Raw genomic sequence first — 15,452 nt, 5'->3', positions numbered from 1 at the left:
TGTGTTTTTTTTGAGGTTTTGCAATTGTACCTCTGAATAAGTGATGAGTTAAGGCCATTATGATTCTGAAATACAGTAAATCTCAGATATATCGGACTCGGATATATCGGAAATTCGCTTACAACGGACAGATAAAAAAGAACCAATTTTTCTGTAATGCATTTCCAATAAAAATTCATTGCATATATCGGATTTTTTATAACGGATTTCGCCTATTTCGGACAAAATCTCCAGTCCCGTTCCAATTCCCCTCGCATATAATCGGATGGCCGCATCGTGTCTTTCTCCTGGCTGCAGATTTAGGACAAATATAAAAGTGAGTGACGTCAATAATACTAGCACAGCAGTGAATGAGATCTTAACCTCACTATTGGAAATAACGTAGGCCTGACGGGCGTAACAGGGCCTAGCTTAATTAACAATTTGTTATGCTCAGAGTCCAATAAAGTTAAATTCTCATTACCTTACGTCTCTTTTCATTGCCCAGTCCAGGTACATTGGAAACATTGTTGCCTTTTTATAACGGATAAAATCCGATTTACGCAAATACCGGATATAAATCCGATATACATGTAAAACGCACATTTTCCGGTATACGCATATAACGGATTTCGCTTATATCGGACAAAACCAGTGGGAAAAATTGAATCCGATATATCCGAGGTTTACTGTAATTCAGTTTTTTGGCCAGGCAGTGTATCTAAAAACTGTTTGGACTGTTTTAAAAACCGCAGACGTTGGAGTAGGCACTACAGTTTACTTGATTTGATGTGTACATTTGATTCCCATTCTTCTTTGGTTGTTTTCTTATTTCTGCAAGAAAAGAACATTAAAAAAACACGATTAGCTTCACATTACGTAAATTCGTAAGCCGTAAATTCAGTCCAATCTCAATACATGTCTGTTAGCCTAACTCAAATACTAAGACAACAAAGTAAATAGACTTCTGTCCGTCCTTCCCGATCATCAAAGTCATTTTATTCTTGAATTGAATTAATCGCAACTGGAATAACCTGAAAAGTGCAGTTACCATCGAAAAATCAACGTCCTGAGAAATTTACAGTATACTTTGAAGTATAATTTTTATTATTTTTACAGTACCTGTTCCTCTCAGCCTCATCGGTTGAATCTGGGAGTTCAATCCCTTGCGTCTCAGGAAGAAGGAAGCTCAAACCCCCACTGATGAGAGTGAGGCCGCTGAAGATTACGATGGGTATGGACCAATGGTACAAAGCCAACATGTTGATCAACGGCGCGATCAGACCACCAGCCCGACTTGCGATGGAGCCTAAACCAGAGGCGGTTTGTCTGAAATGTAGAGTCAATGTTCTTTCAGAGCATTTTCCAATATATTGATCGATGGCTCCTTATTGATGAAGTGTTCATGGGAATGGTCTTACCGACAAGATGTTGGGAATAACTCCTGGACATAAACGTTACATACGGTTGCAGCCGAGTTAACAATGAAACGTCCTGATGTTGCCAGCACAGTTAAAGCAACAGGATTACCTTGAACAGAATCAAACGGAATCAAACAAAACCTAATCCCAGAACGTTACAGACCTGACTGTAATAAGTGAATTTCAGTGAAACTGAGAAATTGGAAAGCATGAAAGCATGGGTTGAATGTCTTGCTTCCTTAAATTGTGTGTTTTCTTGATCATGTCAGCATTTTGCTGTAAATGTCAGCAATAATTTGAAACACTTATATGCTAGGACTACGTTAAAAAGCCATAGCATTTCAGTATGTGGAATCAAACTATGGAATGGATTGAGTAAGACCCTCAAACAATGCACAACGATGAGCCAATTCAAGAAACAATACAAGCAGTTGATGTTTGCTAAATACAAGGATGAAGAGTCTTGAACCAGTCATGATGTGCTATATATATCACTATATTGACACTTACTATGGTACCCATTATGTCATTGGATGCTCATATCACCTCGTACTTCGGTACGAGACCAAAAAATAAATAAATAAATAAATAAAAAAAATAACAATTTTTAAAAACTTTACAAATTGTACAAATTTTGCAATTTTTACAAATGTGTACATTTTTTTTACAAATGTTTATGATGTCTTTTACATATTCTTTACAAATCTTTACAATTTTTTAGATTTTTTTTACTTTTTTTACATTTTATACAACTTTTTACAATGTTTTACATTTGTAAAAAATGTCATTAAATTTTTTTACAATTATTTTTTCACATTTTTTAACATTTTTTTTTCATTTTTTACATTTTTTTTGGTTTTTTTTTTACATTTTTTTTTACATTTTTTACATTTTTTTTACATATTTTTTTAATTTTTTTTACAAAGAAAAACTTAAACTATATTAGGAAAGCAGGAAGTGAACAAATATAACAGTTACTGATTGTAAAAGTACCAGATGGAGGGTCATTGTATGGTCATTGTATTACATTGTATGTATTGTCATTGTATGGTCATACACCTCGTACTTTGGCACATGATAAAAAAATAATAATAACGAAAAATAACAAATAAAAAAATAACTATATTAGAAAAGCAGGAAGTGAACAAATGTAACAGTTACTGATTGTAAAAGTACCAGATGGAGGGGTAGGATTTAATAAGCTTTGCTTCTTCCTACTCCTTTTGGACATGTGGAACTGTGAACTGATTATGTGATGCGTTCAATTGTAATCTGATGCTCAAATGAAATAAAACCATAAAACCCATCTTTTTCCGATATTATAAATATAACATTTAGGTCTAAACCATCCAATAACGTTTTAAAGGTACTGCCTTACCTTGAATAAAAACAAGCATCAAGATACACAAGCACCCCCCAGCCAGAAGTGTTGAGATGAACGATATTCTTCTCCCCAATGCTTCCAACAGCCACATACAAAGTATGTGAGCAGGCATCTCAGTCACACCAAACAAGAGCTGTGTCAGGAATACATCCAAGCCAAAATTCCCCACGTTGAATGAAATGCAGTAGTATGCAACATTCAATGAGAACCTGAAAAAAAAAATACAAAATAAAAAAACACAAATGAAACACAAACCTTAAATACTTCATTAGATCAGTGACTTACCATGCAAATATTACGCTAAAGAAATACTTCCTAAGCACAGATGACCGGATAAGTATTGAAACGCCAATCTTTTTCTCTGCTTCTTTCACCACAATCTGCAACACAAATGCTCCAAAATTTTAAAGGCTAACCGTAACAAATGCTAACAAAATCAAAGCAAATACTGTCAATCTGTTCCATAAAGCCAAAAATGTAAACACAAAACATGTTTTAAGGCTGTGGAATTTACTCTACCCTGAGTCATACTCTCAAGCGCTCCCGGGGACTTCCAGAGAGCTGCCGAAACCCTTTTGTTTGATTACTTACACAAAATAAACACAGTTATAAACACACAATAAACACAGAAACTGATAAATTGCGACTTACAGCTTGCTTTTCTGACTCTTGAGCACGAATTATGGAAAGGCGTCGGACTTCAGCAACTGTTCAGCGCATAGGCCAGCTCGTATTGGCCCATGTTCACAAAACAGACCATGTGAAGTTCAGTTGACAGATGAGCATATTTTTGGTTTTCGTGGCTGGGAATCAGAAACTCAAACCACTTCTGCCTGATGCTTGCCGAAGCTTAACAAAATTAGCTTTGCTAAAAAAAAAAAAAAAAAAAATCCTGGTAGCTATTACTCAACTGGGCATGCTCATATAAGGAAGTCCGGGTTGCAGTGACGTCAGTAAAAAAAAACAAAAAAACGCTTTCTCGGCTCACTTCCAAATATTTTTACTGGGGATGTCAGATATTGGCTTTTTTGAAGAAAACCGATATCCCAATTTTGTTAGTTCATTATGTTATATTTGTAAATAAATTTATATTTTCGAGTAAAACAACAATTTTTTGTGCTGTAGTTTTGTGTCAAAGTAAAATTTCTGCTTGAAATGTATTTTTTCACAAAAATCCAATTTTCTCATTTTTTTTAGTTAGGAACTGAAACTTACCTATGTACTACTACTGATTACTAAAGAAAAAAAAGAAAAAGGTAGAAACAAACTTCTTTGTGATGAAATCTGAGAGTCTAATCTTTCCTTTGGTTGGTACCATGTTTATATATCGCAAGAAAACAATATTCTGTGCGGTCTAGTCAAAATAATCAAAAATGGCCGTTACAGAGAGGGATGTCTTTTGAAAAAAGATATAAGATATTGTATTCAAAATGAGGCAACATTTTGCTGTAAATGTTTTACATTACATACATTATGAATGTTAACCAAAAATAATGCTAACCGGGGCGGATGCTAACTGAGGTCCCACTGTATTTAAATTCATTGTGCACATTCTGTACCATTTTTAAGTAGCACAAATTAGCATAAATGGTAATTTGCACAATTCACAGTTATTTTAAGTTTAAGAAACAAAAAGGTAAAATGCACAAATATTGGCCAATCAAAAGTCGTTATTAGAAAGTCATTTGTAGCCAATATTGAAAACAGGCATTATGAATAAATACTATTTAGAAATATCCATAATACCTACCTAAAAAGGAAAGTTAAATGTTACTTCGGACAATTGCTCAAAATGACTGTAAATGTTTTACATTACATACATTATGAATGTTAACCAAAAATAATGCTAACCGGGGCGGATGCTAACTGAGGTCCCACTGTATTTAAATTCATTGTGCACATTCTGTACCATTTTTAAGTAGCATAAATTAGCATAAATGGTAATTTGCACAATTCACAGTTGAGCCAATGTTGAGCCAAAATGTTGGCCAATCAAAAGTCGTCATTAGAAAGTCATGTGTTGCCAATATTGAAAACAGGCATTATGAATAAATACTATTTAGAAATATCCATAATAGCTATCTAAAAAATAAAGTTAAATGTTACTTTGGACAATTGCTCAAAATGACTGTAAATGTTTTACATTACACACATTATGAATGTTAACCAAAAACATGCTAACCGGGGCGATTGCTAACTGAGGTCCCACTGTAGTTAAATTCATTGTGCACATTCTGTACCATTTTTAAGTAGCACAAATTAGCATAAATGGTAATTTGCACAATTCACAGTTGAGCCAATGTTGAGCCAAAATATTGGCCAATCAAAAGTCGTTATTAGAAAGTCATTTGTAGCCAATATTGAAAACAGGCATTATGAATAAATACTATTTAGAAATATCCATAATAGCTATCTAAAAAATAAAGTTAAATGTTACTTTGGACAATTGCTCAAAATGACTGTAAATGTTTTACATTACATACATTATGAATGTTAACCAAAAATAATGCTAACCGGGGCGGATGCTAACTGAGGTCCCACTGTAGTTAAATTCATTGTGCACATTCTGTACCATTTTTAAGTAGCACAAATTAGCATAAATGGTAATTTGCACAATTCACTGTTATTTGAAGTTACGATTATGAATAAATACTATTTATAAATATCCATAATACCTGTCAAAAAAGGAAAGTTAAATGTTACTTCGGACAATAACTCAACAACACAGCCATGGCATTGATACCTTTTCCAGGTGAGTGTCGGTAAAAGTGCGTTTATTGACAGCTGCCACCTTCACCAGCAACATTTTGGCTTCTTCTGTCCTCCCTCTGTCCAAAAGCCACCTGGCCGACTCCGGAAGGAACCTGAATTCATGATGAACATGATGGTATATTATATATATGATATATATGATATACTGTACATTGTTTGGGATTACCATATATAAATGAAAATGACTGCTAGTGGGGCTGCTGTGACAAGTTGTGCGAGTCTCCAGTCTCGGACAAGGAAGATCACACCAGCAAGGATGGCCTGTCCGATTGCGCCACATAGTTGAGTGATGCATGCGCCCCACGACCTTTTGGATACACCGATCCACTCGGTGGCTACCAGAACAAAGAAACAAAAAAAAAGTTCAAAAATCAAAAATGTGGTGTAAACATTAGTAGCAGTGTTTTGTTTTTAACCAATCAGATTTCAGATTTTCCTCACAGTTTTTGACTAAAATGACCAATTAAAAAAACATACTTAACTATAGCAAGAAAACAACAACAGCAAAGATGAAAAAATAAGTAGTAATAAGTTGTAAAAATAAGTAATTTGACGAGAATTAAGTTTAAAAAATGATAACGCTGTATAAACTTGAAATATTACAGAAAAAAAATCGTAATATGAGAATCAATGCAATAAATAATGTTTGACTCAAGTTACTAAGGAACTAGGTACACATTTAGAGTAGTTACTGATGAACCGATGACTAAGGCACATTCATTTGGAGTAGTTACTGAGGAACTCATTAAGAAGTTATGAGGGACTAATGAGTAAAGTAGTTACTAAGGAACTAGGTACACATTTAGAGTAGTTACTGATGAACTACTGACTAAGGCACATTCATTTAGAGTACTTCCTTAAGAACTAAAGAAGAATTAATGAGGAACTAATGACTAAAGCTCATTCATTTAGAGTAGTTACCGAGGAACTAATGAAGAACTAATATGGAACTAAAGAGTAGAGTAGTTGCTAAGGCACATACATTTAGAGTAGTTACTGAGGACCCAATGAATGCATAATAAGCGACTAATGAGTAGAGTAGTTACTAAGAAACTAAGGTACACATTTAGAGTAGTTACTGATGAACCGATGACTAAGGCACATTCATTTGGAGTAGTTACTGAGGAACTAATTAAGAAGTTATGAGGGACTAATGAGTAAAGTAGTTACTAAGGAACTAGGTACACATTTAGAGTAGTTACTGATGAACCGATGACTAAGGCACATTCATTTGGAGTAGTTACTGAGGAACTCATTAAGAAGTAATGAGGAACTAATGAGTAAAGTAGTTACTAAGGAACTAGGTACACATTTAGAGTAGTTACTGATGAACTAATGACTAAGGCACATTCAATTAGAGTACTTGCTTAAGAACTAAAGAAGAATTAATGAGGAACTAATGACTAAAGCTCATTCATTTAGAGTAGTTACCGAGGAACTAATGAAGAACTAATATGGAACTAAAGAGTAGAGTAGTTGCTAAGGCACATACATTTAGTGTAGTTACTGAGGACCCAATGAATGCATAATAAGCGACTAATGAGTAGAGTAGTTACTAAGAAACTAAGGTACACATTTAGAGTAGTTACTGATGAACCGATGACTAAGGCACATTCATTTATAGTAGTTACTGAGGACCCAATGAATGCATAATAAGCGACTAATGAGTAGAGTAGTTACTAAGAAACTAAGGTACACATTTAGAGTAGTTACTGATGAACCGATGACTAAGGCACATTCATTTGGAGTAGTTACTGAGGAACTCATTAAGAAGTAATGAGGAACTAATGAGTAAAGTAGTTACTAAGGAACTAGGTACACATTTAGAGTAGTTACTGATGAACCGATGACTAAGGCACATTCATTTGGAGTAGTTACCGAGGAACTAATTAAGAAGTTATGAGGGACTAATGAGTAAAGTAGTTACTAAGGAACTAGGTACACATTTAGAGTAGTTACTGATGAACTACTGACTAAGGCACATTCATTTAGAGTACTTCCTTAATAACTAAAGAAGAATTAATGAGGAACTAATGACTAAAGCTCATTCATTTAGAGTAGTTACCGAGGAACTAATGAAGAACTGATATGGAACTAAAGAGTAGAGTAGTTGCTAAGGCACAAGTTTAGAATAGTTACTGAGGAACTAATGACTAAGGCACATACATTTGGAGTAGTTACTGAGGAACTAATGAATACGTAATAAGGGACTAATGAGTAGAGTAGTTACTAATGTGATGGAAAATTTTATATTTCACAGGTATAACATAGGTTACACATTGTGTGAATTACTTTACGGCCTTTTGTAGAGCTTCAACATTTGCATCCGAGCACATCCTGCTGTTCCTTCAAGGATGGTGGCACAGCAGGAGGCTATCTGTAACCTGGGGTTAGGGGCAGTGTCATTCTTTGATCAAAGCTCTACCTTCATGGGACAAGGGGACATCAGGATGTCCCACCAAATGGTTGACCCTAGGAGGTTCTCTCGCATGGGTGTGACAAACCGTGCCAGAAGAATGGGTGTGAAGGCTAACCCCCATACATGAGGATGGCATCGGGGGAGTGACAAGAATATCTCTTTTCTCTTGTAATGTAATTCATTTGCATGCTATGGACTATAAAAGTTCCCGCCAAGAGACCACTCTTTGTCAGACACCTACAGACTGCCACGCATGATGTATGTTTCTGTCTGACCTCTTTTGCAAAAGAAATAAACTGCGCAACTCTGTCTTTATTTCAGGCATTCTCTTTTAGTAAGGTAAATTTTTTCCACAACACTAAGAAACTAAGGTACACATTTAGAGTAGTTACTGGTCAACTAATGACTAGGGAACATGCATTTAAAGTGGTTGCTGATGAACTTATGACTAAGGTTCATTCATTTAGAGTAGTTACTAAGGTATGGATGAAGAACTAATATGGAAGTAATGAGTAGAGTAGTTACTAATGAACAAAGGTACATGTTTAGAGTAGTTACTGGTCAACTAATTGCTAAGGACCATGTATTTAGAGTGGTTACTGAGGAACTAATGACTAAGGCTCATTTATTTTGAGTAGTTATTAAGGAATGGGTGAATAAGTAATATGGAACTACTGAGTTACTAGTTACAAAGGAACTAAGGCACACATTTAGAATAGTTACTGAGGAACTAATGACTAAGGCACATACATTTAGAGTAGTTACTGAGGAACTAATGAATACGTAATAAGGGACTAATGAGTAGAGTAGTTACTAAGAAACTGGTCAACTAATGACTAGGGGACATGCATTTAAAGTGGTTGCTGATGAACTAATGACTAAGGCTCATTCATTTAGAGTAGTTACTAAGGTACGGATCAAGAACTAATATGGGAGTAATGAGTAGAGTAGTTACTAATGAACAAAGGTACATGTTTAAAGTAGTTACTGGTCAACTAATTGCTAAGGACCATGTATTTAGAGTGGTTACTCAGGAACTAATGACTAAGGTTAATTTATTTAGAGTAGTTACTAAGATGTGGATGAAAAACTAATATGGAAGTAATGAGTAGACTAGTTACTAATGAACTAAGGTACATGTTTAGAGTAGTTATGAAGGAATGGGTGAATAACTAATATGGAACTGAGTAGAGTAGTTACCAAGGAACTAAGGCACACAAGAAAGAAAGTCACAATTTTTGTTTTTAATATTCCGATATTATAATATTATTATATTTTAGTAACATAGAGTTGAAATATTAGATTTTTTAAAATTAAGTAATAATATAATGTCAATTAAACAAAATGAATTTAATTTTGGAAAATTAAGTTGATTAAAATTAAATTAACTCATAATGGAAATAAATTTAAAATATTTTGAAGTTAAAATCATAATGATATGAAAAGAAAATTTTAGATTTTCAGATTTTCCTCACAGTTACATCAGCATTTTACTTTTGCATTTTAATTTTGGTCCATCCAGCATAATACTGTATCATTTTACTCCCACATTCAGCAGTAATGGAGCATCTTTATAAAAATAACGTGTACTATCAATAAGATAATGCAGTACTTTACCCAATATAATGCCGTTGAGCCGAAATCCTCCATAGCCAAGGCCCATCAAAAACTGCGAGAGCAGATACAACAGGAAGTTGGGGACCAACGCGCTGGTGATGGTAAAGATGAGGATGATGGACAGTGGAATTTGAACTGCTCGTTTACGACCAAACCTGAAGGCACCAAAAACACCACAGATTAGGATGTGTCGTATGAAACACATAAAAAAAAAAGTTTTGATTAGTGTTGATTATTTTCATGTGTGTAGCGGCCAGAGAATGCAGTACGAAAACGCTCATCACTTACGATTCAGCGAACGGTCCGAAGAAGAGACAACCAAGCAAAATGCCCGACATCATTACCGTTTGTGCCACTTGCAGCAAAGGAGCTCGATCACATACGAGATCAAACTACGACGACAACAAAATGGGAATTGGAAAAAAAAAAAAAAACATTTTGGGTAAATGTGTTGGATCAGAGGTGTCCAAAGTGCGGCCCAGGGACCAATGGGGCCCGCGGCACGTTCTAAAACCATAATTAACTACTACAAGAAAACAACTACAGCAAAAATGAAAATAATAATTTTACAAGAATAAAATCTAAATATCAAAGTTGGAATCTGACGAGAATTACGTTCAAAAAAATTATAATGCTGTATAAACTTGAAATATTACAGGAAAAAAAATTAAGACGTAATGAGGAAATAATGAGTAAAGTAGTTACTAAGGAACTAAGGCATATACAGTTAGAGTAGTTATTGAGGAACTAATTAAGAAGTAATGAGGAACTAATGAGTAAAGTAGTTACTAAGGAACTAAGGCAGATACAGTTAGAGTAGTTATTGAGGAACTAATTAAGAAGTAATGAGGAACTAATGAGTAAAGTAGTTACTAAGGAACTAAGGCATATACAGTTAGAGTAGTTATTGAGGAACTAATTAAGAAGTAATGAGGAACTAATGAGTAAAGTAGTTACTAAGGAACTAAGGCAGATACAGTTAGAGTAGTTACTGAGGAACTAAATAAGAAGTAATGAGGAACTAATGAGTAAAGTAGTTACTAAGGAACTAAGGCAGATACAGTTAGAGTAGTTACTGAGGAACTAAATAAGAAGTAATGAGGAACTAATGAGTAAAGTAGTTACTAAGGAACTAAGGCATATACAGTTAGAGTAGTTACTGAGGAACTAATTAAGAAGTAATGAGGAACTAATGAGTAAAGTAGTTACTAATGAACTAAGGCATATACAGTTAGAGTAGTTACTGAGGAACTAATTAAGAAGTAATGAGGAACTAATGAGTAAAGTAGTTACTAAGGAACTAAGGCATATACAGTTAGAGTAGTTACTGAGGAACTAATTAAGAAGTAATGAGGAACTAATGAGTAAAGTAGTTACTAATGAACTAAGGCATATACAGTTAGAGTAGTTACTGAGGAACTAATTAAGAAGTAATGAGGAACTAATGAGTAAAGTAGTTACTAAGAAACTAAGGCATATACAATTAGAGTAGTTACTGAGGAACTAATTAGTGAAGTAGTTACTAAGGAACTAGGTACACATTTAGAGTAGTCACTTAAGAACTAAAGTAATGAAGAACTAATGACTAGAACTAATGAAGAACTAATATGGAACTAAAGAGTAGACTAGTTGCTGAGGCACATGTTTAGAATATATACTGAGGAACTAATGGCTGAGGCACATACATTTAGAGTAGTTACTGAGGAACTAATGAATATGTAATAAACGACTAATGAGTAGAGTAGTTACTAAGGAACTAAGGTACACGTTTAGAGTTACTGGTCAACTAAGGACTAAGGAACATGCATTTAGAGTGGTTGCTGATGAACTAATAACTAAGGTATTCATTTAGAGTAGTTACTAAGGTATGGATAAAGAACTAATATAGAACTAATGAGTAGAGTGGTTACTAATGAACTAAGGTATGTGTTTAGAGCAGTTACTGGTCAACTGATTCTAAGGGCCATATATTTAGAGTGGTTACTGAGGAATTAATGACTAAGGCTCGTTTATTTAGAGTAGTTATTAAGGAATGGATGAAGAACTAAAATGGAACTAGTAGAGTAGTTACTAAGGAACTAAGGCACACGTTTAGAATAGTTACTGAGGAAGTAATGACGCCGACACATACATTTAGAGTAGTTACTGAGGAACTAATGAATACGTAATAAAGGACTAATGAGTAGAGTAGTTACTAAGGAACTAAGGTACACGTTTAGAGTTACTGGTCAACTAAGGACTAAGGAACATGCATTTAGAGTGGTTGCTGATGAACTAATAACTAAGGCATTCATTTAGAGTAGTTACTAAGGTATGGATAAAGAACTAATATAGAACTAATGAGTAGAGTGGTTACTAATGAACTAAGGTATGTGTTTAGAGCAGTTACTGGTCAACTGATTTCTAAGGGCCATATATTTAGAGTGGTTACTGAGGAACTAATGACTAAGGCTCGTTTATTTAGAGTAGTTATTAAGGAATGGATGAAGAACTAATATGGAACTAGTAGAGTAGTTACTAAGGAACTAAGGCACACGTTTAGAATAGTTACTGAGGAAGTAATGACGCCGACACATACATTTAGAGTAGTTACTGAGGAACTAATGAATACGTAATAAAGGACTAATGAGTAGAGTAGTTACTAAGGAACTAAGGTACACGTTTAGAGTTACTGGTCAACTAAGGACTAAGGAACATGCATTTAGAGTGGTTGCTGATGAACTAATAACTAAGGCATTCATTTAGAGTAGTTACTAAGGTATGGATAAAGAACTAATATAGAACTAATGAGTAGAGTGGTTACTAATGAACTAAGGTATGTGTTTAGAGCAGTTACTGGTCAACTGATTTCTAAGGGCCATATATTTAGAGTGGTTACTGAGGAACTAATGACTAAGGCTCGTTTATTTAGAGTAGTTATTAAGGAATGGATGAAGAACTAATATGGAACTAGTAGAGTAGTTACTAAGGAACTAAGGCACACGTTTAGAATAGTTACTGAGGAAGTAATGACGCCGACACATACATTTAGAGTAGTTACTGAGGAACTAATGGAGAACTCATGGCCAGTGAAAAAACAGTAGTAGTTTTACAAGAATAAAGTCAAAATCCAAAAACAAAAACGCTGTAATTTAATAAGAAAGAAAGTCACAATTTGTCTTTTTAATATTCCAATATTATTATAATATTATGATTATTTTTGGAACATAGAGTTGAAATATTAAATAAAAAAAAATTGTAATAATAAGTAATAATAGTAGTAATAGTAATAGTAGTAATAATAAGTAATAATATAAATAAAACAATAAAACAAAATGATTGATGAATTTAATTTTGGAAAATTGAGGAAAACGTATAATGGAAATAAATTTAAAATCATAGAAATATGGAAATAAATGGAAATAAAAATTAAGTACTAATATAATGACAATAAAACAAAATGAATTTAATTTCAGAAAATTGAGGAAAACATATAATGGAAATAAATTTAAAATCACAAAAATATGAAAATAAAAAAATAAGTACTAATATAATCACAATAAAACAAATTAATTTAATTTTGGAAAATTGAGGAAAACGTATAATGGAAATAAATTTAAAATCATAAAAATATGGAAATAAATGGAAATAAAAAAAATTAAGTACTGATATAATGACAATAAAACAAAATGAATTTAATTTTGGAAAACGTATAATGAAAATAAATTTAAAATCATAAAAATATGGAAACAAATGGAAATAAAAAATGAAGTACTAATATAATGACAATAAAACAAAATGAATTTAATTTCGGAAAATTGAGGAAAACATGTAATGGAAATTTAAATTTTAAATCATAATAATATGAAAAGAAAATTTAAGGTAAAATATATTTTTTTAAATCGCAAAAATGAGGAAAAAAGACTGAAGGTTTTTCACCAATATCACAAAGCTGAGAGGTGTTTATCTGGTGAAATATTATCTCCATATCTCCATATCTCCATGTGTGGCTTTCCTAAACATCCATAAAGCTTTGGACACCCCCGTGTCAGATCATGCAGTACTTACATCCGTGACGATGGTGGCTGTATAAAGTGAACTGTAGTACACCCAACCATTGTCACACACGCTGGTCTCATTGAGTCCGTGCTCCCTGATGGCGTCCACATCCCAGTCCACCGGAGCAAACATCCGACACCTGCTGTAGGACCCATCCGGCTCCAGAGGAACGGTCAGGTTCAACTGCTCCTGTACGCTCAGGTTGGCGTCAGCCTTCAGGATCCAGTCCGTGTTGCAATGTCGTTCTGGATCTGACTCGATGAAAAATATGCACGCAAATTCAAAAGATAAAATAAGATTCGGGAAAGAAAGTGCACAGATGAGGAGTTTCTGGAATGTTCCAAATTCCCCGACGTTCCTCAGGATCTGTCCAAAATCCGCCATGGTTTTAGAGCCGACTCGGGTCCAAATGATGACTTTTAAACCACATGGGTTAATAATTAAACCTTAACTGTACGGGACAAGAAAGATGAGACAGCATTACTTCATGAATTATGGTTACTGTACTGTATCAATACTATTGTACCTTCAAATGTGTAGTAACACTTCATTCGAGTGTACTACTTTGCATTGCAACCTCCATTATGAGCTATATGTAAAAACACGCTCATGCTACTTATTCCAGTAGTACGGCGTATTATGACATAAGGGTTACATCATATACAGCGTTGTTACGCTTTCACTATATTTTATTGCAACCTGGCTTATCATCCTCGCCCGTGTCGTTTAACTCTCTAGAAAATGAAAGAGAAGCAATAAAACAAATGCTGAATGTTCGACAACGGGATGTCCAAAGTCAAAATTCTGTACATGAAGTCAATGATTACATTACAGTCACCTTTACTGTACGGGTTCTCTAAGGAACATGCCAACATTCTTAAATGGAATACAAGTATACAGTGGTATCCAAATTGCGGCCCAAGGGGTCATTTGCAGTCCATTCTAAAACTACAATAAAGGAAAAAATTTAAATATCAGCAGTAATTTGCAAGAATAAAGTCAAAATATTCAGGGAAAAAAGTTGCAACCTAACAAGAAAAAGTCTGAATTTTGTAAGAAGTATATCGCTATATTGTGAGGAAATATAATATAATTTCAGTAACATGAAAAAAATATTTCTGTTATTTTTTAAAGTGGTAATATTACAAGAAATAATAATAAGAAGTAATAAAAAGTTATAATATTATGGGGAAAAAAGTGACAATATGATGGGAATAAAGTCATAATATTACAAGAAGAAAATGTGCAAGAAGATGGGGAAAAAACAATTAAATCAGCAGAAATTGAAAAAAACAAGAAAAACATCTAAATTTTGAGAGAAATTCTAATTTAAAAAAGGCGCAATTTTACAAGAATAAATTCTGAATATTGTGCAAAATAACATCACTTTAGTTAATTTTTTTATGTTATTTTTTAGGTGGTAGTATTATGAGAAACAATAAAAACAAAATAAAGTTGAAATAGATGGGGAAAAAAACAAAAACAGCAGAAATGGAAAAAAAAACTTTTAAAAAATCCAAATTTTGAGAGAAATTCTAATTTAAAAAAAATCACAATTTTACAAGAATAAATTCATAATATTGTGCGGAAAATAACATCACTTTATTTAATTTTTTTATGTGGTAGTATTATGAGAAACAATAAAAGCAAAATAAAGTTGAAATAGATGGGAGGGAAAAAAACAACAAAAACACCAGAAATGGAAAAAATAAATAAATAAAAAAATCCAAATTTTGAGAGAAATTCTAATGAAAAAAAAAGTTGCAATTTTACAAGAATCAATTCATAATATTGTGTGGAAAATAGCATCACTTTAGTTAAT

The 15,452-nt window shown here is 33.4% G+C and overlaps 1 protein-coding gene across 1 annotated transcript; it reads right to left on the bottom strand.

Moving 5' to 3' along the window:
* Nucleotides 1–301: 301 nt before the first annotated feature.
* Nucleotides 302–14,014, bottom strand: LOC131126629 (solute carrier family 22 member 13-like). The gene is made up of 10 exons (XM_058069404.2): nt 13,640–14,014; nt 9,881–9,984; nt 9,593–9,747; nt 5,723–5,891; nt 5,528–5,648; nt 3,070–3,164; nt 2,779–2,993; nt 1,401–1,509; nt 1,102–1,308; nt 302–813 (listed from the first exon to the last, which is right to left on the bottom strand). The coding sequence occupies exons 1-10, from the start codon at nt 14,012–14,014 to the stop codon at nt 750–752; spliced, it is 1,614 nt and encodes a 537-aa protein (XP_057925387.2). The 3' UTR covers nt 302–749.
* Between the last annotated feature and the right edge of the window lie 1,438 nt (nt 14,015–15,452).

This window comes from Doryrhamphus excisus, linkage group LG6 (assembly GCF_037039965.1).
Source record: "Doryrhamphus excisus strain RoL-2023G ecotype Guam linkage group LG6, RoL_Dexc_Guam_v1.1, whole genome shotgun sequence".
Classification (NCBI taxonomy): Eukaryota; Metazoa; Chordata; class Actinopteri; order Syngnathiformes; family Syngnathidae; genus Doryrhamphus; species Doryrhamphus excisus.
Note: the sequence above shows the minus strand (reverse complement) of the source record. Positions and strands in the feature narration are given on the sequence as shown.

What these genes read in the sequence shown, in the direction of transcription:
- LOC131126629 (XM_058069404.2), bottom strand. Translation starts at nt 14,014, where the DNA reads ATGGCGGATTTTGGACAGATCCTGAGGAACGTCGGGGAATTTGGAACA. An exon ending in CAGCCACCATCGTCACGGAT is followed by an intron (nt 9,985 to 13,639) that starts GTAAGTACTGCA and finishes TTGTCGTCGTAG; the next exon opens with TTTGATCTCGTATGTGATCG. An exon ending in CCGACACTCACCTGGAAAAG is followed by an intron (nt 3,165 to 5,527) that starts GTATCAATGCCA and finishes TTTGTGTTGCAG; the next exon opens with ATTGTGGTGAAAGAAGCAGA.